Source organism: Antechinus flavipes, chromosome 6, assembly GCF_016432865.1.
Source record: "Antechinus flavipes isolate AdamAnt ecotype Samford, QLD, Australia chromosome 6, AdamAnt_v2, whole genome shotgun sequence".
In the NCBI taxonomy this organism is placed as follows: domain Eukaryota; kingdom Metazoa; phylum Chordata; class Mammalia; order Dasyuromorphia; family Dasyuridae; genus Antechinus; species Antechinus flavipes.
In genome coordinates, this window is record NC_067403.1 from 164001985 (window position 1) to 164029393 (window position 27409).

Sequence of the window (27409 nt, forward strand, 5' to 3'; positions counted from 1 at the left end):
GATAGCCCTTGGGGCATAGCAAATATGTTACCTATTTCCATCTTTTATCATCTTTGCAAATTTGCTGTGTGCCAAGGACATTGTAGGGTTTTTGCAGATTCTTAAGAATTTTCTAAGTAAACTATCATGTTATAAGAGATTTAAAAAAACTTTTTTGTTTATCTTTCTCTTTGTCTTATTGCTGTTAGAATATTTAAAAATATATAGAATGATAGGGAAAGAGTGATGTCTTTGCTTCATTCCTTTATTGGGAAAGTTTTCAGTATATATATATGTGTGTGTGTGTGTGTGTGTGTGTGTGTGTGTATAATATGCTTTTGATTTTAGAGATACACATTTTATGAAATCAAAAAGGATCCTTTAATCCTATATTTTGAAAGATTTTTTAAATCAAATGAATGCTGTATTTGGCCAAAGCTTTTTTCCTCTATTATTTTTTTTGGGAATTCACTTATTTTTAAATAAATTTTTATAGATGTCTCTTGTATTTTTACATTCCCTGGCATCCTTCCTTCCTCCATCATAGACAATCACCCCATATAAGAAATAACATTTTTTTTTTGAAGAAAAATAAAAATCCCCCAGCAAATCACACCAATTAATCAAAAAAATCTGAAAATAAGTGGAGCATGCACACTCTTGTATCTCCCATTCTTATGGTAAGCTGGAATTAGGGTTTTTCTCTCTTACCTCTTTTTTTTGAAGCCAAACTTTTACTCTTTATTCCTTACAATGATTGCTATTTCTTTTTATTTTGTAGACGATTGTATATATTGTTTTTCTTGCCTTGCTTACGCTATAATCTGAATCCTCATGTATGTTTATCTATGCTTTCTCTAAAAATTCCAAACACCAGTTCCATTTCGTGTATATTCTACAGTTCAGCTATTCCCCAATTGTTCATTATCTCCTTTGTTTCCAATTCTTTATTACTGTGAAAGATACAACTAAAAATATTTTGGTTTATTGTATATGGGTACATCCTTAAGTTTGCCTACTCTACACCTTTGTCCTAGTTTTGGTGTTTTAACTTGTCATTCCTTTTTTTCTTTATTCATCTCTTTTTTTATTTCTTCTTTTTTCCCCCTTTTTTGTTAAGGAAAGTAAAATACCTTTAGTAAAAGTTTGCTTCCCCTTTTTTTCACAAGGAATTTATTGTCTTTGTTCTGTCAATTCTCTTTACTTTCTCTCTTCTAAATTATTATTCATTAATTCATAGTGTTCTTATACATGTTTCAATTTATATATTAGTCTCTGTGTTTCTTATCAAATCAAAGTTCCCCATTTTGAGTTCCCCATTCTGTGTTATTACCTTGTTGGTTTTGTCCCCTCCTCTTTTTTTCCCCCTTGTGTCTTACTTTCTTCAGGAGATAAGTTAGCTTTCCCTTACATATGCTTCACTTATGCCATTTGCCCTCACATTTTTTTCCAATCTCTTTTCTAGGTCCATGATTCACCTATAAGGATAGATAGTTATGATGGCTTAATTTATTTTATTATTTGTACTTTGCTGGATAATTATTTACTTTTGTTTTTGTTGGTCTGGGGGACTTTCGGAACAAATGATTTGCATCTTTGGAAAGAAGTATGGGAGTGTGTGTATGTAGGAATTTTTCAAATCATTTTTCTTGAGGTTCCATCTTTTTTCATTCCTGAGTAAGCTCCAGTTTGTTTGATTTGTCGTTTGGGGTTGCATCTTGTGATTTTCATTTTGGAATATAGTATTCCATCCCTTTCTGTTTCTGCTGGGTGCAAAATAGTCTTTTTGAATTTCCTTTCCTTTCTATTCTATATTTCCTTGTTATTCCGAGGTCTTTCTGCTGGTCTCTTACAAAATTGTTTATCATTGGAATTACAAAATTTACCCATTTGTGTGTCCTGGAGTTTGCAGAATAAGCTTGGAGTTTTTTTGGAGATCATCTACAGATTGTTTCCGTTGGTGCTTTATTTTTGTTATTCAAAAGTTTTGGGCAGTTTTCTTATATTATTTGTTGCAGTATCATATTCAAGGTTTTTTTTTTTTTTTTTTTTTTTTGGCCAGTTAGTGTTCTTGAGAGAATTTTGATCCTTAATTTGTCTTTGTACATGCATCCTGTATTTGATCAATATGTTTTACTTATAGAGATTTCACGTTCTGCAGTTTGTTTTCTCATTTTCCAGATTGTCCTTTACTTCACTCCATTCAGTTGCTTTCTCTCGGCAGAAACTTGTACCCATAGACTCAAGTTTTTCTGTCCTCTTCATTTCTTTAAAAAAATTATTTTGGCATTCATCATTTGGCATAAAAAAAATGATCCTCTGCTCAGTTCTCCCCTACCCATTGAGAAGGCAAGCAACATGATACCAATTATATTCTTAAGTCATGCAGAACATTTCCATATTAACTGTTACAACCCCACATCCAAAAAAATCCCAAACCACTAATATTAAAAAGCAAGAAACATTTGCACTAAGTTCAACAGTTCTCTCTCTGAGGTTGGATAATATTTTTCATCATGGATCCTTTGGAATTGTAGGCTATTACATTGAGCTGAGTCTCTTAAATCTTTCATACTTGGTCATTGTTGCTAATTGTTTGTCCTTTTTTCTCAAAAAGGACCAATTGCATCATGAAGACAATTTCTTGATTTGCAAGTGACCAAGATTTAAGTGAGACAGGGCTGTTGACAATCTTCAGCCTCACTATCCTTTGGACACCTTTGGGACCAGTGGGACTATAGACCAGGAAGTCTGCAGATGACCAGGGATATAAGAGGGGTTTGGAATTTTTAAGCCAACATCTTTCCCAGGTTTCAGTTTGTCTGAGGCAACACCCAGTGATTTTGCACAAAGTCAAGGCATCATCTTCCTGATGTCATTGGATCTCTTCTGAGAACCAAAAATTGCAAATAGTAATTGTTTCTGTTTTGGCCAGAAACTCTGAAGATCTTCCACTCCCTAAATGATTGATTGATTTTTTTAACTTAGAAAAAGAGGCCATTTTTGCTTCATTTTAAAACTAATCCTTATAATCACTGAAATGGGTGTTGCCTACTATGTATTGTATGCTTACCCAGTTCCACTGATCCACTGCTTTAGTGCTTGGCTAGTACCAGACTGTTTTGATGATCATAACTTTGTAATATATTTGAAATCTGGTACTGGTAGACCGTTTTTCTTCACATTTATTTTTATTGATTCTTTTAACAATCTTGATCTTTTGTTCTTCCAGGTAAATTTTGTTATTTTTTTCTTTGCTAATTATTTCTACTATGCAAGCTATAAATTTTGCTTTCAAAATTCTAACTTTTTTCTTGAAGTATTCAAGACTATCCTGCTCTGGTTATGCTCCTGAGAATCCTGAGATTTCTCTCTCTCATGGGGTCTTGATTAATTTTCCTTTATCTTTATTTAGATTATTTAGATATATTTTCAGTTTCTTATATGTCCTGAAGACCAGCTTCCCTTCTATTTTATTATCTTCTCTTTTGATTTATTATCTTGAGCTCTAGATTTTTAACTTTTCCTCCTGAGTTTTTTGGTTGATTGGATATAGTCTTTTTTTCCCCTTCCATTTCTTGGTTGCTCACTTTCTCACCTTTTTTTTTAGTTGATTTTTTTAACTAGTGGATTTTTCAGAGCTGGGCCTCATAATTGTCTTGGCTTTTTTTTACATTGGGTAAATCACTTTTCACCTTCTTCTGTCTGACATGACTTGGTATGAAAGGAATGGGTTCCAGAACTGGTCCTATCTCCACTTTCTTTCTGTTGCTGTCTCAAGGCTAAGCAGACTAGCAGACTTTTGTATTCCTATACCTATATTTCTTCCATACAGGAATAACTGGGCAGACTTGCATTCACTTTTAAATCTAATCTGGTTGTAATGTGTAATTTAAAAAAAATATTATTGTGGTTCTTTGCTTAGATTTTTGCATTACTCGTCTCTAAGGGCACTGGTCTATAATTTTTTCTCCCGGGGTTAGGTATAAGCACCATAATCAGTATAGAAAGAATTTTGAAGAATCTCCACCCCCCCCCCCAAACCTCCCTTGCTTTTGTAAACAGTTTATATGATATTGGAATTAATTTCCTTGATACAATTCACTTGCAAGTTCATTTAGGCCTCGTTTCTTCTCTTTCCTGCCCCCCATGGCTTGCCTTTTCTTTTCTTTTCTTTTTTTTGGTTTGATATTCAACTACTTAAGTAATTTATTTTTTGTTTGCTTGCTCTTTATATTACTTAAACATTCTCTTCATCTAACTTACTAGTTCTGTTGGCATGTGATTTATTTATTTTGGAATTACTTTATTTTTCTGGACTGCTTTCAAATATATTATTTCTTCATTGTTTTGGATGTTTTCTTTTGTTAACTCATCCCCAAATCTAGTTCTTGAGTTGGGGCTTTATTCATGGGCAAATTCTGTTCATTGGAATGGTATGAGGAAGCCCTTGCTCATCTTGTACAGGAATTTCATGAGTTTTGACTGTTTCCTGATGGCTTGACTTAGATTTTTGCTTTGGCTTTTCCTATTTTCCTTCTTGCACAATCTTGAACTTGGAATCTGGCTCTTTCTTAGAAACTTGGCTGTCTCTTGCTGAGACTCTGATACAGCACACCTAGATTTTGTTGATGGTGCTAACATTATGCTTTTCTGCAAAACTCCTAGGCACTATACTTCTCAGGTTCCTGACCCTTTCTCTTCATGTGTCTTGGGGCTGACTTCCTGGATGCTAGTTCTGATAGGGGCTGTTTAGGCACTGGTGTGGACTTCTCTCCTCATGTGACATCCACTTGTTTTTAAGTTTTGTCTTTGACCCACTATGGTGCGTGTGTGTGTGTGTGTGTGTGTGTGTGTGTGTGTGTGTATGTGTGTGTTCATTCATAGTTTTTGAATAATTGTCAGTCTTTTTGTTGATAAAATATAGAGTTGGAAAGATAATTTGTAGTCTTGTATGTGGTAAGGGGGTAAGGGACGTGTGGTTAAATGCCAAGCTAATGATTTAAAATGATATATTTTTTAAAGATTTCAAATATTAAATTTGTAAAGAGATTATTTTCTACATTTTAATTCTTCTGTTCTTAACTTATTTGTATTGTATATTACCTTTCAGGTACCAAAAGTTGTATACATATAATTACATATATTCTGCAATTAGAAGTATAACATTGTTTTGTTTTTTATTTTACAGGTAGCTGTGTAAAGTTGGGTGGTAGGCAGATCCAGAGGTTAACATGAAGTTTCCAGGCCCCTTGGAAAATCAGAGATTATCGTTCCTTCTGGAGATGGCAATCTCTAGGGAAGCTCAGATGTGGAAAGTTAATGTGCTCAAAATTTCTACTAATCAGGTAAACATTTTTATTTTCTTTACTGGAGATACTTAGAAGAAAGATAATATATTATCTGTCCCATATTTTGATAGCATAGTACATATAAGAATTTCACATGGGTGGAGAGAATCACGTAAATGAGAATGATTCTCATAGCTTTATAATTAAGTAGCTTATTTCAAAAATATTTTCATATTTGTTAAGAGATATGTTTTAATATAAGACTTAAGAATTTTTTTCCTATAACTAAAATAGAATTAGTTTTCTGCTGGTTAAGCTTTCTATCGCTATTTGGAGAATAGGCCTTATTATCTTCTAAGTTGCTCCTCTAATGTAATAGTAAATCTTTAACAGAAAGACACACTCTGAGACTAGTTATTATGTATAGTAAAAATTAATTAACTGCAGATGTTCATTCAACACAGATTTATAGGTGTGAACATGCATGTTATCCAGGTCAGCAGTTAAAGATAGCTAGAATCTTTATTTTGTTCAGCAGAAGGAAGAAGTCTCATTAAGAGAGCCATTGTTTCTGTTTTTATTTCTATTTTCTATGGAAAAACAACATCTTACCCTTTTTGTGGTCAGTAGAGTAGGTGATATCCCTATTTTAGGAATGAGTAAAGAAATTTAAATAGTTAAATGATTTACTGATAATCACTCGTATAGGACTAGAACCAGAATCCATGTTTCCTGGCTATTAGTTTGGAATTTTTTTGATTATAAACAATACCCTCTTTTGACACAGATCCCTAGAAACCAGCTGGTGAATCTTGTTTTCCCATAATAACAATGATAATAACTGGGGAGTGTGTTCTGATCAAGGCCTTTATTTCAAATAACTCATTTAAGACTAACAATATCATCAAAAATGAAAATATAGCTTCAGATGTAATAATTTGAAAGTCACAATTTTGTAGCATGTTTAAAAAACAAGTAAATTATAGTACATATTGAGAATGTAAGTGTCCTTATGTAAGTTATACACATAAGATATCCTTTCAGGAATAATGTCTGGCTCTTATATAGTGCTTTAAATATTAGCAAAGCATTTTACATAGATTTTTTTTTTCATTTGATCTACACAAAGAACCCTGTGAAGTAGGTGCATTTCATTAACTGTGCCCTATGCTTGGAATGCTTTTCTCCTTTCCTCTGTCACTTTGACTTTTCTGTGCTCATTTAAAGCCCAACTCAAATGACACCTTTTGCAAGTAGGCCCTCCTGCTTTCTATCCATGTGCCTATTCTCCTTGCTCAACCTGTTAGTATCTTTCTTCTTAAGATTACCTTCCATTTACTTTACATATATCTTGTAGGTATATAGTTACTTCTAATTTTTCTCACCACACTGTGAACTCTTGAAGGGCAGGAATGATGTTTTTGTCTTTCTTTGTATTTGTAGTGTTTATCACAATGCTTGGCACATAGTGACTGCTTAATAAATACTTGTTGACAGACTATCTGATTCTATTTGATATTAGAGAAATAGGGAGCCCCTGGAGTGTATTTTGAATTGAAGAGTGCTTACAGTGATATTTTGGGAATTGTGTGGAGGTTGGACTAGAGAAGAGAAATTTGAACCAACAGGAGCTAGAATGCTATTTCAGTAATCTAGCCAAAAGGCTCAAATCTGGGTGTCATTGTGATGGGTGAGGAGAGAGATGGGCATAGAAGGGGGAGATTCTGTGAAGGTAGAAGCAACAAGACTTGGAAACTGATGGTTCTTTGGGGTGTGGGAAACAGGATTCCAGGCTGACCAGCTTTTGTGTCCACAGGAAAGCCTTCACCTTTGTAAAGAAAAGTAGAATCTGTTCATTAGTGTTATACTTAAAAGTGATGTCTTGGATTAAAATCTAATGGTAACAAGGAGTTGGGATGGATCTTTGCTTTAGTGATTACTTTCCCAAAAGGATTTCAAAGATAGTTAATTCATCTGTTTCTTTAAAAAGCTGCTCCACTTTATACTTTTAGCTTTTGTTAGTATAAGTGCTTAATTACAGTTGTGATTCATTTACAACTGCACATTTGTCCCTGAAGATTTGTGTATAGAGATTTCATCCCATTTACTAAATACTAGATCTTTGCAGTTAATTCTATACTGATGGTTTAAAATTTTTTCATAGTCTACTTCATCCTGTCAGAAGGCCTCATAGACTTAAACAGAAAAACAAAAAGCCCACATATCAGAATTAGTACAATAGCATTTCCTTAAGTGTGATAGCAGTGAAATGTCAAAAGTGAATTGTTATTATTTAATTTCATAAATAAAATTTAGGCACAATGTTAAGTAAGCTTTAAGGCCAAAGAACTGTTTATTGGAAGACTCCTTTTATCTAGAAAATGCCAATCTAATAAGTGTAAATATTCCTTTCTCCCCTTAATCTGTATTTAATACCTTTTTGGTAAATTTATCAGAATGGTAAATGAGATTTTTTTTTTTTTTTTTTGGAGGCAATCCATGGTAAGTGTAAATGTAAGTGTCTGATACTGAATTTGAACTTAGTGTCTCATAGTGGATTTGAATTTAGGCACTCTTGACTCCAGGTTTGGTGCTCTATCCATTGTACCACCTAGCTGAGATTCTAACATATTGTGTGGAACATAGTTGGCTAGTCCTAAGACCCAAAGACATATGAGCTGTGGGGTTTTAGCCTCATATATAGTATACAAGCCCCAAGTAGGCAGAGTGAATTTTAAGATAAGTAGTTAAGTTATATCATTGTTCCTTTCCTTTTCATATACTCTGCACTAGTCTTACTTAGCTTTTTTACTAAGCAGTGAGCCCAGCATGTAAATATATGTGAAGATCTCCTTTTTTAAATTAGTCAGCTTGTGGGTCGGAGGGGATGCTGGACATATTAAGAAGTGGAGGTCCTGTGTATACATAAATTGTATTTAACTTACACTTCAACATATTTAACATGTATTGGTCAACCTGCCATCTGGGGGAAGGGGTAGGGGGAAGGAGGGGAAAAGTTGGAACAAAAGGTTTTGCAATTGTCAATGCTGAAAAATTTTTTACCCATGCATATATCTTGTAAATAAAAAGCTATTAAAAAAAAAGTGGAGATCCTGAATTTTTTCAGGTGGAACATCTAACAGCATCTCGCTGTAGCACACTAGATAGCACAGAACCTGAACAGAAAAATTTCTTTTTCCAATTGATGTTTTTGGCCATTCTTATGAATATAGTGCTAAGCTTATTAAAATAGGTTTTTTAAATATTGTAAAGTCCTCCTATTTGAAACATTGTTTTGAGTAAAATTAGAGAGCAAAACAGTGGTTATTGTGCCTCATTTTAAACATACAAATATTATCTTTCAGACTAGAATGTGGTTGTTCCATTCTATTTGTTTTGCCAACTGAAACCAAGTGAAAGTAATAGTACAGGTATCATTCTGTGTCTTGAGGTCTGATTAGAAGCAAATTATTTTTATTTGAGAAGTTAGAATAGGCCCTGTTTCGTTTGAAAAACAAAAAAAATTCATTTAATTTTTCATTTGTTATGGGTTTTTTTGATCCCAGTTTGGCTTTACAAACGATCTAGATTTTGCTTCAGTGTTTTCAGAAGGCAGTATTGACAGAAGTTGAACTATATTACAAGTATGTTTTTGATATTTAGGCATAGATGCTGTGACCATGCCCCACAATGAATGTATATCTCTCTTGGGTTCTCCTAGTAGGAACAGAGTGGTACTTAACTTAGTTAGAAAGCATTTATTTAGTGTTTATTCTTTTCAAGGTCCGGTGCTAAGCTCTTGAGGTATGTACAAACAAACAAAACTAATCCCTGTTTTCCTGGAATTTACATTCTAAGGGGAGAGACATGTAAGTAACTAGTTATACACAAGATAATCATAATGAAGTTTACAAAAATTTTTCATATGTTACCTCATTTGATTTTCACAACATCCATGGCAGGGGTGGGTGGGACATATGCTATTGTTTTCCTCATAGCACGAGGAAACAGGCTGAGAGGTTAGGTGATTTGTCCAGGATCACACAGGCTACTAAGTGTCTGAGACTAAATTTGAACTCGGTATCTTTTAGGCATGTCCTGTATCCACTGTACTACCTAGCTGCCTGTGTAATAAGATTGTGGAAAATATCTGAAAGCAAAGCTATTACTAGCAGTTGGGGATGAGATCTGCAGAAGAAATCCAGCATGTAAAAATCTTACTCAAGTATGAGACTTCATATTTAGTCCTATTGAATTTCATCTTATTAGATTGGGTCTAATGTCTAGCCTATCACAATTCTGTGGTCAGTCTGATAGCAGTTGATTTCCCAGGTTTGTGTCATCTACAGATTTAATTTTATGGTTTTTTGTCTAAGTCATTGACACAAAAGTTAAATTGCACAGATCCTGTCAATATTCTGCAAGAGATGTCCTGCCACTTTAATTGACATTGAACTATAACTAATTTTTGAGTGTGGCCATGTAACTTATTGTGAATCAGTCTGATTATCTTATTGGTTCATCCACATCCTTTTGTCTTCCAAAGAAGAGTATGAATATGAAATACCTTGTCTAAAGCTTTCCCAAAACCTAAGTCAACTGTATTACCCAGGCAGTAAACATGTCGAAAAGGAGACAGAATTAGTCTGGTGGGACCTGTTCTTGATGAGGCCCCAGGCTGACTTTGTGTTGTAATCACTTTTCACTTTGTAGATAGTCACTAACCAGTTTTGAAATGACTTCATTCTAGGATGTTCCCAAGAAGTGATACTAGGCTTACCAGTCTCTTTATGTGCAGATATTGCTTGTTTCCCTGTTTTGGAAATCATGACGTTTGTACTTCTCCAATCTTGCATTACCTTTTTCTGTTTTCATGGTATTTTCTTATTATAGACAATAACTTAGGGGGAGAAAAGCACATATGCCAGTTTTCAAAACCAGAACATGTAATTCAGAGATTTTGAATTCAACAAAATGAAAACCGAAAAAACCCCTCTCTATCTCCTTAGTTATTCATTTTACAAAAACAAAATAAATATCAATTACTTTTGCCTCTCACCCCATGGAGGGAAGAATCCTGTCTTTTCTTTTATTGTTTTTCTCCCAACATACCTTTTAAAAAAAGAAAATAAGGGACAGCTAGGTGCTGCAGTGGGTAGAGCAACAACCCTGAAGTCAGGAGGACCTGAGTTCAAATTTGGTCTCAGACACTTAATACTTGATTAGTTGTGTGATCCTGGGCAAGTCACTTAACTCCAATTTCCTCAAGAAAAAAAAGAAAGAAAGAAAGAAAAGAAAAGAAAAACCAAACCCTCTTTTTTGTTGTTGCTTTAGTTTCCCAAGTTGATTTTAGCTCATTCTGAGCTTTCATATTCCTGATACTGTTTTTCACAGGACCATGCTATATTTTATATTCATCTTTTATTACTTGGCCTGGCTTCTGAACATAATTTTAAAAACCTTAGTTGGTTAGTGAGTTCACTCTGCATCCACAAATAATAGTTTTCCTTAATTTTTCCCTTTGTCTCCAAAATTCTTGTACATATTTCATCTTTTCTGTTTTGGCTAAGGAGGGTGCTAGTGGTTTCATTTGCAGTTTTCAGGAGTCATGATTGGTCATTGATTTGATTAGAAATCTTGAGTTTTCAATGTTTCCCATTATAGAATTGTTGATACTTATTTCAGTTGTGTCTGACTCTTTGGGGATCCTATTTGAGGTTTTTTTTTTCTTGGCGAAGTTACTGGAGTGGTTTGCTATTTCTTTCTCTAATGGAAGTTATGTATAAATTGTTCTTTGTATTATAGACATTCCACTCTGCATCAGTTCAAAAGTCTTTCCAAGGGATAGAGGTGGTTTGAAATGAAGCATTTTTAGATTTACAAAAAAACAGCAACACAGTCATTTCTTTCCGCACAGCATTTTATTTTGTCTGCATTTCACAATATGTGTATATGTGTGTGTTTGGCTTATTTTCTTTTTAATAATCCCATCTAGAGCCATGGATCAGCCATACATTTTGTCCCATGAAGTCTCAGATTCAGTTGACCTTTAAGGGTCAAATCTGTTTTGCTTTAGAAACTTTAGTTCTTTTTTTGTTGCTTAAACTTTGCATATTTCTGTATAAACACTAAGGCTGCAGATTTTATTAACTTCTTTGTTGAATTTTGTCCCCTGTGAACTTCTAGTTATGTGGTTACTGCTATTTCCCTCCTTTATAGATACAACTTCTAGTATCAGTTTAGTCTGGGGGTTATACTTAGGCAGTCTTTCAGTAGTGATGATAACATAACCTCTAGTGTTGTGGTATTCACTTTTCCCCCCAGTTCTTTAGAATCTTTGGTAAAGTGGATGGTTATCTTTCTTAATTTGAAAGTCTCTATCTTAAATCTCAAATGCATCTACAAGAGGAAAGTAGATTTTGATGTTGTGAGCACATTGACAAATGTGCCTCATTACCCCGGAGCAAAGACCCATCAGCAGTCCCCTCCTCTCGTCCTGTTGCTGTTCGACTTCTGCTAAGATGTCTTCCCCTCAACTTCTTAATCTCCAAATTGATCCTCCTCCTCTGACTCCCTCACTCGATCTCAGCCATACTAGATTGTGACATTAACCCAAATTTACTTAACATAAAATCTGGTATTCTCCTAATTATAACCTTTTATTATTCCTCTTTTCCCTGTTTCTCATCCCTCCCAGTCTCTACAACTATTTATCACTTTTTTCCAGACTTCCAGTCCCTCCCCTTATTATTTCTTTCTCAAATTATTACCCTTGCTCTAACTGACTTCCCTTTTGTTCCTCTCTGATCTCAGCCTAGTAGTTAAATATTTCACCTCTATACTGTTCTCTCAGATTCCTTTGCTTCTTGTCCTATTGCCATTCTTTTGCTAAGCCTCAGCCTTGGATTTTTTCTACCATTTACCTCCTCTGCTTCTGATCATGAGCCACCCAGTGGAGTTAGAGGAAGTCTCACAGTCATGCTAATTAGGTGAGTTATATAAAAAGTTCTCTGACAGCCTGGCATACCGTTTGTTTTTGTTCCTAATTGACTTCCTATCTTACTCCTAACTGAGCTATTCCAGACTTTCTCTTCAAATCTCTCTTGCCTCCTTCCCCACCTGTCTCTTAACTCTTACTGAGAAAATAGAAGTCATTTGATGTGAGTAAGCAGCTTCTTTAGAGCATCCAGTTCCTACTTTTTCACAAAGGGTCTGAAATTCTGATTTTCAGTTTCTCATGGAAAAATTGTCTTTCCTTTATTTGCTTTACCTCTCTGTGGTACTCTTCCACTTCCAACATTCTAATAGCAGTCAAGTCCCATCTCTCTTACTCAGAGATTTGTCTGAGTAATTACTCATTTTTGTCCCATTGAAGTATTACTCTTGTTATTGTTTGTAAGAGCTTTCCCTTTCTTTTTTCAGTAGAATAATAAGAGCTTTCATTTTGGAATGGAAGAATATCCAGAACACATCAACTCTAAGAACCTATTACAACTTAAGTCACCTCGTAATAATTATAATTCCAGGGAGTTTCCTTTTCTTAGTCTCATCAACTTCATAGCTATAGACCCCTTCCTGTCAGTGTGGGACAGACTTTATCTGTTTCACCATTTTTCCCCACCCACCAATCTCAATTTATTTTTGCCCTCTAATTATTCTCATTACCTTCTACCTCAGTCTTACCACTTGTCTTCTTGCCCATTTTGAGTCTTCTCATTCTATTCCCTAATCTTCCTTTATCTTTCTTAATCCTTTTATATCCTTCTTAATTTTTCTATTTTAACGTGGAATTAGAATCTGGACCAGTATCTTGGCCTAGAGATGTTTTTTTCTCCTTAAAATTTATTCAGTTTCTCCTAAATCCAGCCTTTTTTTCCTCTGCTTTATTAGTCTAATCTTCTAAGTTTCTTATGTAATTAAAAAAACTTCTTCAGCCCAATTCTTTCCCCCTTTCCCCACTATATATCCTAGAAGTTGGATGTATGCTAACACAGTAGGACTAACATGGCCTTGCTTCTCTTTCTCCTTATGAGTTCCTGAGTTAAAAATGTTTCATTGACACTTTTCTCATTCTGTTACCAAAATTTCTTTCCCCCACCCCTAAAAAAATTAAAGCTTTCCCTTGTAACAATTGAGTACAATCAAATAATACAAATCAATGCATTGTCTTTATCTGAAAATATGCATCTCCTTCTGTACATGTTGGGTATCTCCTTGGGGTTGGGGAAGAGTTTGTTTCATTTCTAGTGGTTTGGATTCTTAACTGGTCATTGATCAGAATTCTTCAGTTTTTCTGGTTTTTTTTTGGTTTAATTATTATTGTAAACATATATAAAATTTTGTTTAATTATTGTAAACATATATAAACATATATAAATTCTCTAGATTCTGTTCACTTAATTTTTCTTCACTTCATTCACATCTTCCCAGGTTTTGCTGACAATCACAGAAATCATTTCTTAGGACACAACAAAATTACAGTACTATTATGTCCTAATTTGTAGGTTGTTTTTTGTTTTTGTAGAATTTTTTTTGGGGAAACTATTTCTTCTCTCACTCCTATCCCAAATGATAAAAAGAAAAACAAAGCTTTTATCCTATATTTGAAGTCAAGGGGGAAAACTTACTCATCAGCTAAGTATATGGACAAGTTACTTAATTGTACCTAGCCTTGGTTTCTCTTTTCTGTAAAGTTGAGATAATAATAGTACCAACCTTATAGTGTTATTATAAAGATCAAATTGGCTAAATATGTAAATTGTTATGCAAGTTAATACTTTAATAAGCAGTACACAAATGATGGCTATTTTTTAAATCTATGATTTATTCTTCACCATGAGTCTATGTTATATAGTTTGCAGCCAGCTTCAGCCACTCTTGAATTGATTGGCACTCATTTCAAGTTCTTTGGTCCAACAAAAGTATACATGGGTATTTTTCTACAAGTGATTTCTCTCCTCCTGTCCTTAAACAGAGAGTGTATGTGTAGGAGTGACCTTGATGGTCTAAATGGTAGGTACAGGTTAGTGACTTTTTGGTGTAGTTCCCAAATTGCTTTCCAGAATGGATGGACTATTATACAACTTCATCAGTAGCGTATGGGTATCTCTATCCTCCTACGGCCCTTCATTGGGCTCTAGTTATATATGCCAATCTGACTGGTGTTGTGACTTGTTTTAGTGATTTGGACATTTTTTAACATGACTCAATAATTTTAATTTCTTCATTTGTATAACTTTCATTTGTATCCTTTAATTTATCTGTTGTATGAATTGCTTTTTGTATCAGTTCCTTCTATACCTTGGATATAATTTTTTTAAAATAACTTTTTATTGACAGAATCGTCATATCAGGGTAATTTTTTACAACATTATCCCTTGCACTCACTTCTGTTCCGATTTTTCCCCTCCCTCTTTACCTCCTACTCCCTCCCCCAGATGGCAAGCAGTCCTATACATGTTAAATATATCATAGTATATCTATCATATAATTTTCATGCAAAAAAAAGTTTCCCATTTGATTTTTTCCTTCCTGAATTGCTTTTCAGTTTTGTATGATAAAATTTTTACATTTTCGCTTTTACCTCTATTCTTAGTAATTTTGTGTGTTAGTCAATCTATGAATTTATGTAGTATTGTCATTTTTATTAATATAACCCAACTAGGAGCAGTTATCTCTAGCATTATTTGTCTTCCTCTGTTTCTATAAATATTGTTTTGTAACAATATTATTATGTAAATATAACATAATTCATCTATGTGCCTTGATTGATGAACTCTTGTTATTTTGAATTGAATTTCTTTTTCAATCTCTTCCAACTGGCAGCATGTTGGTAGCATATATAAAGGTTAAAGATTTTTGTGGATTTGCAGATTTACTGCAAATTTTTTTTTTTACTAATTTTTCTTATTTTGCTAATTATTTCAGTTAATTTTATCTGCATCTGTAAAGTTTTGGTATAAACCATCATTATCTACAAAAAATTGCTATTTCTTATCTCATATTGCCACAGCTTATTTTTCTTGTTTTATTGCCATAGCTGTTGTTTCTAGAACTTTATCAAATAATAATGGGGACAATGGACATCAGAGTTTTTCCCTCATTTTATGAGAAGGGCCTTGAGCATTTATTTATTATAAGTAATATATAAGTCCTTGGTTTTTGATAGATACTGTTGGTGATATTAATAATAAAGGCCCAATTATTCTCTTTCTTAACATAAATGGGTGATGTATTTTATCAAAACTTTTCTGTTGATATTATGTAATCATGGGATTTATTTTTTCTGCTATAATTATAGTTTTCTGAGGTTGCACCAATTCTACTTTCCAAGTACAAATCCACCCTGATCATCTTGTATAATTTTTTAAACATGTTGCTATATATATACCCTTTGCTAATATATTTTAATGATATAATTAATATAATTTTAATGAATATTTTCACAATGATATTCATTAGAAATACTTACCTGTCATTTTCTTTAGTTTATCATCTCCCTGGTTCGGATTTCAGGACTATTTTTGTTTCAAAGAAGGGAGGGCTAGGATGCATTCTAGACTTAAAATATATGTAATATTGAAGTCACTTTTTCCTTTGAATGTTTGGTAGAACTTGTAAATTCATCAAGATTTTTATATCTTCAGTATCTTTTTCTTATTTGGGTTAAATTCTCTTTCCTGTTCCATTCATTCCTTTATATGTTTTGCTGCTTGCTTTTCAGAGTAAATTCTTAACATTAATAAGTTCTGGTAAATATGTTGAATTCACTACTTCTAAATTTTGGAAGCCAACTTTTCCAGATTCTTTTGAAAAATGATATTTATCCATTTTTATATACTTTCAGACTTGAAGCAACTTAAAATAAGTTTTCTAAAGCATATATTTGATCATATCACCCTAATAAACTCCAGTGGCTCCCCATTGCCTACAGAATCAAATATAAAATGTTTTGTTTGGCATTCAAAGACCTTTATAAAGTAACTCCCTTTTTTTCAGTCTTCTTATACCTCCTCTTTGACATGTCCAAAAATACTATCCTCATAGCTGTACCATGAACATGACACTCCATCTCTAGGCTCTGGACATTTTATTTTAACAAACTCTCTTAATTTGAATGCCCTCCCTCTATTAATTATTTCCTATTGTATTTTAAAAATTATTTTATTTTATTTTTTGTATCTTGCCTTCCCTGACTAGATTGTAAACTCCTAGAAGGGACTGTCTTTTGCTTTATTTTATTTTATTTTAATATATCTCCTGCACTTAGGATAGTGGCCCTAGCATTTATCGATTGATCAAAGTCTTCTGGCAGCTCACTTTGTTCTTCAAAAATTCCTCAAAGATTTCTAACCATCCTTCTTAGATAATTATCTTGAACTAGTGACTTGGATTAATTTAAAGAAGCTTGGTACTCTATGACTAAATTTTTTGAGTTTCAATTTCATCTTAATCCCATGAAAAAGGACAGATAAATTTTTCCTGATAAAATAGGAATGGAATAATAATCCTCCCTCCCTCCCTCCCCCCTCCCCCTCTCTCTCTCCCTTTCCCTCTCTCCCTCTCTCTTTCTTCCTCTCCTTCTCCCTCTCCCTCTCCCTCTCCCTCTCTCCTTAAGTATTTATCTCTATGGCTCAGAATAACTTTGTCTATGTAAATGTAAACTAGTTGTGATATTTAAGTAATGCCATTTATTATTAATATTAAACTTTAGCTTAATGAATAAAATAGACTCTTTAATATAACCTTTCACAGTTTGACTCCAGTCTTGACAATATAATTTTCCATTTTTATTTTATGGCTTTCATTTGCCTTCCCTATTGGTACAATCCAGCAAAACTGTGCTATTCACTATTGCTTTTTTCATTTGTTCCCTCTAGTCTTAACTATTTTGCTCCCCATTACCATCTATTCACCAGCTTTTCCTTCGTGGCCCAGCTTTCCCTGATTCCCTTCTCTCCCCCCTACTAGAAGGGATTCTTTCTTGAATCTCTTTAGACTATTGGAATATTTGACCTCTGTCACATAGACTTATTTTCTTATTCTTTGGTATTTATAGAGAAGTCTTGTTCCATGTCTAATTTGATTTTTTTTAAATGAGGGCTTATTAAATACCAAGGCATAGGGATGTAAAATGGAGCCAAGGTCCAACTTTTAAGTCACTTACAATAACTATAACAGGAGAGGGAGGAAGTTCTTAAGAAAATTTTCTCAACTAATAGAGATTAGTAGTTACTAGATTGAACACACTTTGAAATTAGCGATTGGGCAACTTTAGTTTTTGTGTTCCCAACACCAAATTTATGCATCCAATAATAATAGTTTCAAAGTTGTCCTTGTTTATGTCTGTATGTTATGTCTACAACTTTCTTTTCTGTTTTTAAAATAGTTCGTCACTATCACTCATTCCCCACATATCCCTTCTCCCAAATCAAGGCCAAAACCCCCCCCCAAAAAAAACAAAAAAAACTTCACTCCTTTGGGTTAAATTAAACCCCATTATATGAAACAAATCCAGATGGTGGCCACATCTAAAAATATGTATCTCTCAGGTAGGAGCTTGCCTCATTGTTTATTCTCTAGGCTTCTAGTTTTTTTCCCTCACCTTGACTTGCTATCTCCCAATTATGTGCATTTGCAAACAATCTTCTCTGTCACCTCTCTTGTTAAGCCTTCTCTGATCTCTTTACCCCACCCCCACCCTCTCTCCCTCTTCACATAACCTAGTATATTTGCTTAACAAATATGTTCTGTCTCTTCCATAGTGCTTAGACTCCTTTAAGGACAGGGCTTTTAAAAATTCTTTTATGTCTCTGCTTTTCTTGTAATAAATGTTTAATAAATATTTAAGTTAGGAAATTTATTATTAGCTGGATGACTCGCTTAGAACTTCATTTTCCTCTTCCATAATAAAACAGATAGTTACAAAAATGCTATTACTTTTATTTTGAGATTTCATCCCTTGAAGTTGAACTCATAATTATCTGAACACTGAAAAAGTAAAACTCAATTTGCCGAGTTTGATTATGAGACTCTTGAGGTCTGTTTTCTTCTACCAACGCAGATTGATAACTTTTTCCTACACCTTGGAGAGATGTCTTGGGCATTGAGTGGTTAAATAACTGAAACAGGGGTTTTTTTTTGTGAGTTTTTTGTTTGCTTTTGGTTTGGACCTGTGATTTTCTATGCACATACTTCCTCCCCTAACATATGTGTAAGTCACTGAGATTTAATAATTTTCTCGTGTCTACATTAGCTGTCATGTGAAAAAGACAAGGACTCTTATTTTTCACTGATTCCAACATAGGCCTTTTATCTACTAGTCCATACTGTCTGTCATTGGACTGTTTAGCAAAAAGATTCTTGTCTTTTTTGTCCTTGAACATCAGCTGTTCCCCCAATTCTTTATGTAAAGAAAAAAGTGAAACTCTTCTCGGTAATTTGACTCTGAAGGATGTATCATCTCTTGCATTTGAGGAGGGGGGCAGAGGGTTGAAGGAAAGAAGAAAATAGATGCTATAAGAATTATATAATATTTACTAACTTTATGACAGAAAATTGCTGGATTGCACATTGGGTGCTAACTTTGTCCCTTTCTCTGGTTTCCTTCCACAGAGCATTTCTCCAGCCCAGAGGGATGAAGTTGTCCGATGGCTGGCCAAGCTTAAGCACCAGTTCAACCTTTACCCAGAAACACTAGCCTTGGCCAGTAGTCTTTTGGACAGATTCTTAGCTACTGTCAAGGTAAGCATATGAAGATGAACATTATGTTTGCAGGAGACATTACACATGAAGAATGGAGCTCTGACTTTGTTTCAAGTTGATGAAGTATAATACTTTAAAAGGTAGACCAATGAGGTGTGCAGGAACTTTCTTAGACACTGATAAAAAGGCTTTGAAATTCCTTCTTAATCACCTTATGAATTGATCTCTTTAAGCAGGAGCAGAACCTCCCTAAATGGAAAGATATTTTAGTTCTTTTGATTTTATATCAGATTTTGCTTGAGAGAAGTACATGACATTAATTTTTATTTTCACTTTTGCTGAATGATAAGTAATTATCTGCCTATTACATATTGTCTTGTTTTATCATTAGGCAGCTTATTGGTACAGTAGATTGAGTGCTGGGCCTTAAGTCAGCAAGATTCATCTTCTTGGTTTAAAATCTGACTTCAGTCACTTTCTATGTGACCTTGAGCAAGATACTTAACCCCATTTGCCTCAGTTTCCTCATTTGTAAAATAAGCTAGAGAAGGAAATGGCAAACCACCCCAATGCCTCTGCTAACAAAACCTCAAATTGAAGTCTTCCAAGAGTCAAACCTTATTGAAATGACTGAATAACAACAATAAATTATTAGTTGGTAATGAATATTTACCAAAGTTGCATATTGTGTAATTCTTAGGAAAAAACATGAGACTGTATAGCACAATATTGTGGAGTATGGACTGGGTTCTTCTCTTTATACATAATCTCTGCTTACTGACATTTGTCCTTATGGAATGTAAGATCTTTATGAGTCAAGATTGTTTCAATCTGTACTTGTATACTTCTCACAATCTGTGTACTTGTATACCTTTCACACACTACTTGGCACATACACAGTGGGCATTTAATTATGCTTCCTGACACAGTGTTAGGGTTCATCACTTCTTAGTGAAACTCTTCATGAGTCATGAAACCCTCAGATGGGAAGGAAAACCTAGACTGGCTTTTAGGGAAAATTCATGGAACTTTGAACAAGTCATATAACTTTTCTGAACCCAATTTGGTGACTTGTAAAGGTGAGCTTAACAATAGAAAATCTTAGACTTAGAATTGAAAGAGACTTTAGAATTCTTATAGTCTAACCCTTGATGAGTGATTTGCCTGGATATATCTTTGTATGTTTATATTATAATGAGTATAAATAAAATTGAGGAATTTCAGATTTGCTATTTGTATCCTGAGAAGTATGATTTGGGAATTTGAATTTCACAAATTTTATCTGAAGAATTATTTTTGATTAGGAAATCAAAGAAATGGAAGCACTTGAGCAACTCTTTGGGCATTGTTTATATTTCAAATTTCTGAGACATCTATGAGCAGTCATTAGGCCTAATGAAGATACAGATTGCCTGATTGGAAGAAATCTGGCTGTACCACCTTTTGGAAGGCATTCTCTGATCTCTGCCTCTCTCTCCTACCCTTTTTTGCTCAGGCTGAGAGCACTCTGGATTTTCCTTCCAAAAACTCAAGAATGCTCCTGAAGAAAATTCATTTAGTTTGGCTTGCTTTTTCTTCAGGCAATTTAAGTTTTACTTCATTTTATAATGATTAGAATCAGTATATCAGCTTCAGATGTCATTCAGCTTCCTGTCTTTTGTTGGGCTTTTCTACATTCTTACTCTATAATGAAAGCTAACATCAATTTTTCACTAATTATATTGGTTTCTAAGGAATTGTTAGTGAATTCTGTAACACATAAATTGTTCTTTAATGTACTGAGTCTTCAAGTGGATCTGTAATCTCAATTTGGGTGTTTCCTTCAACTATGCAGGTCTTAATCCTTCCATAACTGGCCATCCTGTGTTTTTTGTCTGTGTCCTCCCATTTATTTGCTAGAGCAGACCTACTGGAAAGTACTAGAGGCCCCATGCTTGCTGCCTCCTAAAATCACAAGGGCACCACTGTTCTTACCTTGTGACTAAGTCATTTTCTTTTCCTCCCAGATATTTCCTTGATGCTATATCCATCATTTAGTCAACAAGCATTTATTAAACACCTGTTACGCCCGAAGATCCTTGGGGATCCAAATGCAAAAAATAAGGCAGACCCTGTTTTTAAGTAAACTATATTCATAGAGGAGAAACTCCAGAGAATATGTGATGTGATCATTTAGGAAAAGAGAAAGAATACAAAGAAATATATAAGTACGGGGTAATTTGAGAAGTACAATCACTTTTGAGGGAAGAAAAGGTGGGATTTAAATGAAGTTTGGAATTTTATAAGAAGGAAGTGACAGACTGAGACACAGCTAGTGCAGCAACCCACAGAAAGGTGTAGTGTTTGATATCAGAAAGAAGACCACAGGGCTTAGCAGTGCAAATGGTTGGGGGGTGGGGATGGACAAGGAAACTGCAAAGAAAGGTTGGGACCAGATCAGGAACAGTTTTGAGGGCTAAACAGAAGAGTAAGAGGGAACCCTTGGAATTGATGGAGTACAGGAATGTGGCACTATCTGATTTTTTTAAAAAATCACTTTTCAGTAGCGTGGACAGACTGACTTCTGAAAAATGAGAAACTTGAATCAGGGAGGTCAAGTAGGACCTGAAATAATATAGTAGAAAGGTGATGAGGCCCTAAATTAAGGCAGTTACTGTGTGAGTAGAGAGAAGGGTCTAACTCCAGAAATGTGGAAGCAGAAATGGGAAGATTTGGCATTGGATAGGCTGTGTGGAGTGTGAGGAGAAAGGAGTAGAGGGCATATCATAAGCATCAGTAGCTTATTTGCTTGGAACTAGACAATTTTAGTTTGATACCTTCTCTCAACTTAGAATCCTGTTTCTGGGTTTTGCTTTTATTTTTCTTTTCTAGCCAACTTAGCTCAAAACAATTTCCTTCTTACTCAAATCATTTTCCTCCCCTCTCTATTTCAAATAACTCATTCTCTTGTTTATTTTGGTGGGGGATTTTTTTCTGCTTCTTTTTTTTTTTTTTTTTTTTACTGCTGTAATCTCTTGCTTTCATGGTGAAAATTCATAATCTTTATTGGTCTATTCCCCTTTTTTGAATGATTATCATCTGTGGCATGAATTTTTTTTAAAAATAGCAAGTTCCTCTTTCTTCTCCCTTCCCCACTTAATATAAATTGTCAGTGACAGAATATTTTTAATCTCCTAGAACTTTGTTTTTAAATTTTATTTATTTTCCCTATAGTTAAGATTATTTTTTTCTTTTATGTCTAGCTTCTACCTCACTTGATGAGCCTGTTCTAAAACCAGGATCTCTTTGCTCCCTACTGGATACACATTAAGCTTTTTTGGCTAACAAGTTTCAGTTATTTTCTTTGTTTTTTCTTTTTCTTTTTTGTTTTTAGTTATTTTCCATGTAATGGAATATTGACTTGTTCTTTCCATGGATCATAATGGAGTGGTTAGATGTTAATTCATCAGTCTAGAATGCATCTGGTTAGGCGTCCGTGGATGAGGTAAAGATTTGGGTTGAGTTACATAGAGTGTGGATTATTTGTCTTCGTAATCAACATCTGATTTTGTAACTATAAATTATAATTCTCTTTTTTTTTTTCTGTCCATGCCTTAGGCCCATCCAAAATACTTAAATTGTATTGCAATCAGCTGTTTCTTCCTAGCTGCCAAGACCATTGAGGAGGATGAGGTAATTTTTTTCTTTTAAAACTTCCTTTTTATAAAAAGAAATATACTTTAATTTGCCTTCCATGTACTTGCTTGACAAAACAGAACTGAGTGTGAACTTTTTCTTTCCTTGCTTCTCTTATTTTGTTGACCAGAGAATTCCTGTGCTGAAAGTGTTGGCCAGAGATAGTTTTTGTGGCTGTTCTTCATCTGAAATTTTGAGAATGGAGAGAATCATTCTGGATAAGCTGAATTGGGACCTTCATACAGCTACCCCGTTGGATTTCCTTCATATTGTAAATATACCTTATTATTTGAATCTGTAGTATTTTTTTCTCTTGTGAATCTTTTATCCTTTCTTTTAAAAAATTAAAAGAAAGTTGAAGTGGTGGCTGTCCAGGGTATGATTTAGATAACCAGATAATGGCAGCTGGAAAAATTGTAGCCTTGCAACACTGTTACCCCTTCAGCAAGTTGGCCATGGTAATTTTTGCAGAAAATGTACTCAGGAGTTATGGTGCTCTTGTTTTTCAGTTCCATGCAATTGCAGTTTCAACCAGGCCCCAGTTACTGTTTGGCTTGCCTAAACTGAATCCATCTCAACACTTGGCGGTCCTTACGAAGCAACTCCTCCAATGTATGGCCTGCAGCCAGCTTCTGCCGTTCAAGGGGTCCATGTTAGCTCTAGCCATCGTCAGTTTGGAAATGGAGAAGCTTATTCCTGATTGGCTGGCTTTTACAATTGAGCTACTCCAAAAGGCACAGGTAAGTTTAATAGCTGTTTTCTGAAATTATTTTTTAGTCAGGGAAAATAGCTGTTTTTTCATTTCAGTTCCATTTGTTAGCAACATCCTTATAGATAGTAAATAATAATGTAATTTCAGATGCATTCTCATACATTGTTGATTTGATAGGAGAAACTTGAGTGCAGTTCAATCCTTTGAGCTGGACAGTTCATTCCCTTCCCCATACATCTCAAAATATTTTTTTAAAAGGATTTTGAGCAATTCGTGATTTTTGTTGATACATGTTCTTTTGGCTTGTTAGAAAGAAAAGTGCCAGCTACTTGCTCTTAGTTTCAAAGTGGTGGTTATGTGTTCCATGGATTGAGTAAGTGTTGTTTAATAACATACAAGTAGCAAGAAAATACTTGTCAGAGAAACGAAGAATTCATGTGTTGTAAATGAAAAAGTTAACTATTTGACTTTATTCATCAGATTGAAACTGACCACCTTTATTGCAACAGTTCCCACACTTACATGTAATATAGGTATCTTGCCAATCTGGAATTGGAATTTCAGGCCAATACAATGTTTTTGAAAATATTCATTTTCTAAATTGGTTTTTGTTTCAGTGAAAAAATTGTGAAATCACTGTGGTCATGTATAAATTAAGAATTCTGACTGAAGGGCAAGAGAAGCAGACATTTGGACGTAGTGACAGTACAGAATTATACCACTACCACCAGCAGCAGCAGCAACAGCAACTCAGGGTTCTTAGATTCTTAAATACTTTGTCAGTTATTACATAGAAATTATTATAACTTAGAAGTTTCCCCCCAACAGATTTAATTGTCTTTCATTAGTAATCTAAACTCCAAGTTTCCACTTGTGAGTGGAAGAGAATTTGGAAGCGTCTCGATGACCTGGAATCACCTCAGCAGTACTGGGAGCAGCATTGAGGAAAGAGAGAGTTCTGTATGAAATGTCAGTGTCAGATTAAAAAAGAAAAAGGAAGGATAAAATATTAAGAGCACTTCACAGAGTTCTGTCTGTATGGATTTTTACTTTTATGAGGGCCATTTTTACCCACTGGGAGCATCAGATGACTCCACATTATGTTTCTGTTAAAAAAATGTCTAATCATTTTTGCCCTGGTTAAATCAGTCATTAAATAGCATCTATTAATTGCTTAGTATGTGCTAGTTGCTTCTGAAGACAGGAAGACAAAATGAAGTAGTTCCTTCCCCCAAGGAGCTGACAGTGCACAGTATGTTTTTGGCAGGTTGGGCATGGGGTGTGGAGTGGGTGTGATCAGGAAAGGCTTTTATGTAGTAGATGGTAGCTCCATTTGTGCTGTATGTTTTGAAGAAAAAAGGGTAGAGAATTCGAGCAATGTGATATTGTTTGTGCAGATGAATTTCATGTATAGGAAACAGCAAAATGACCTGTCTGTGCTACATAGGGTGAATGAAAGGGAATAATATATAATAGAACTCTGAAGGTAAATTAGAGCCAGATTGGCTTTAAATGCCAGATTAGTTTGTGTTGGATTCTAGAGGCTAAAGATGCAACAAGTATAGAATGATCTTACTCAGAAAATTTGAGCAAATGCTTTTAACCACCCTGATCCTTAGTTTCTTCCTTTATAAAATGAAGATTAATTAGAATTATTATACCTCATTAGAGGCATTTGAATAAGGATGGTGCTACAGGAGGTGTGGTGCTATAGAAAGATTACTATAAGTTCTTAAGCAAGAGGAATAATAAAAGGTTAGAGCAGGTGGCTGCCAAGATCATTTCAGATTAGAAATTTTATGATTTATATTAACCATAAGATTTAAACTTTCTTTCTTGCTTTGTAGTCCAGAACTCTTTGTTCTGTACTATGCTACCTTTCCTTATATTAAAAAAAACAAAACAAACAAAAAACCCTGTGAAACTTTTTAAAAACGGACCATCAAAAGCTATGGTTATTAATATTAATGTGATGATACTGTTTTTTTGGTTTAGATGGATAGTGCCCAGTTGATCCACTGTCGGGAACTTGTGGCACATCAGCTTTCCCTTCTTCAGTCTTCCCTGCCTCTCAATTCTGTATATGTCTACCATCCTCTCAAGCACAACCTGGCAACCTGTGACAGAGGAGTGTTCAGATTACATCCCTCCTCTGCCCCAGGCCCAGACTTCTCCAAGGACAACAGCAAACCAGAAGTGCCAATCAGAGGTACAACCGTCTTCTACCAACATCTGCTAGCTACCACTGGATGCAAGCATGCCTCTGCTAAACGCAAGGTGGAAGAAATGGAAATAGATGATTTCTATGATGGAATTAAGCGTCTTTACAATGAAGATAATTCTTCAGAAAATGTGGGTTCTGTGTGCAGCACTGATTTATCAAGGCAAGAGGGACATGCTTCCCCTTGTCCACCTTTGCAGCCTGTTTCTGTCATATAGTAATAGTAAGTATTACCTCTAAGTAAACTGAGGAAAGCTACTCTGGGAATAGAAACATGCAAAACCAAGCAAAGATGTATAAGGGGCATACCTTATCAGGCTGAACTGAAGTGAGCCAGAAAAACCTTGTTTTTCCTATGCGGCTAATTCACCTATTATTTAAGCACTTAAAACAGAAAAAGTATTAAAAAATTATAAAAGACCCAAAAAAATTCAAACAAAAAAAGTAGCTAAAAGTTTCTAGTTCCAGTTCTCTGCTAAAATTTAATGTAATCTGTCATCCACATCAAAGTTCATATTTAGTATTAAGAAAATTCAAAATTTATTAGCCAGATGGAGCTTGTCTAACAATCTGATTTCCATTACTTCTTGTTTCAGCCTGCTCTTTCCTTTAACTTAGCCTTGTGCATGTTGTTTTGTCCTTTGACCTCCAGTAAAAGAGATCACATCAGAAAATTGTTTCATTAGCACTTTGGTGTTCAGAATTGTTGAAATGTGATAGGTGACCTGGATTCAGATTTTTAACTAATCTGAAAAAGGTGCTTCCAAACTTGTATGTGTGCTAGAAGTGCTAGACAAGGTACACAGAAGTGACCACATTGATTAGGATTTCAATATGGATGTAAAAAAATGTTGGATCATTTGGATTTCTTAATATTGGAAACTAAATTATTGTATAAAATTTTTTTTAGTCTAAAAGTGAAATCTAAGAATAAATGTGATTAGGGCAGTCTTAATTTAGATTTCTACAAGTCACTTTTAGAATTTGTAAAAAAAAAATGTGATAAAGTTATTAATATTTTGGGGGTGAATCAGATAAACTGCTGTTTTGTAACGAATCATACTTTTCACTTGATTATAATCAGTAACAGATACTGCTTGTCTAGATGTTGGAGCAGTTGTACGATTTTTGAATCTTGAATGTGTTTATTATCAACTTCAGTACCTAAAGTTTTATGTTGTTTGAATTAAGAAAATCCTAATAGCTTTTTCCTTTCCTATGTATTATCTCTTAATGACCCCTCTTGGATCTTGAGCTCTCTCCACAGTCTGAAGAAGGTATTGCACTCAGAACCATTGTACTGATGAAAGCCTTCTGGTAGCAATAAAAGTTGTCCTTGCACCTGTGTCTTTAACGTCTTTTTTCATTTATGAAAAGTTGTAAGTTCTGGATGGCTGAATTATTTCCACTTAAACAATGCTGTATCAATTGGCATTAATGAAAAATTCATGAAATTAAGGGACTGTTTTTGTGGACTATAACTTGGAAAGTAGTAAAAGCCAGCGTGATACATTGTAATATACTCATTTATTCATTTGCCCAGGATGGAATAAGAGGTGTAGGCTAACTTATTGCTTGAACACTTTTGAAGGATATTCCTTTGTCTGTTAATACAGTCTATTCTTATCTTTCTTTGAATATTTGTGGTATTCTTACTAAGGCCAGAGAAAAGATTAGATCATTTCTTCTTCAAATTAGTTCATTACATTTAAGCCTGAAATGAAACTCATATTCTCTGTAATGTTAATGATGAGATAGCTTAGGAAGAAATCCTATGCAAAAGAAGAACTAAAAGCTACCTTTTGCTTTTAAAACTACTTTTGCTTG

General features: G+C 34.3%; 1 protein-coding gene across 1 annotated transcript in view; it reads left to right on the plus strand.

The window, feature by feature from the left end:
• CCNI (cyclin I) overlaps positions 1–26923 on the plus strand; it is a 45709-nt gene extending 18786 nt beyond the window's left edge. The window contains exons 2-7 of the mRNA XM_051964378.1: positions 5171–5327; positions 18885–19013; positions 22572–22646; positions 22780–22920; positions 23159–23389; positions 25357–26923. Coding sequence (XP_051820338.1) covers positions 5214–5327; positions 18885–19013; positions 22572–22646; positions 22780–22920; positions 23159–23389; positions 25357–25800 — 1134 coding nt within the window. The 5' untranslated portion in view covers positions 5171–5213 and the 3' untranslated portion in view covers positions 25801–26923. The remainder of the gene's footprint in view (positions 1–5170; positions 5328–18884; positions 19014–22571; positions 22647–22779; positions 22921–23158; positions 23390–25356) is intronic.
• Positions 26924–27409: the final 486 nt, after the last annotated feature.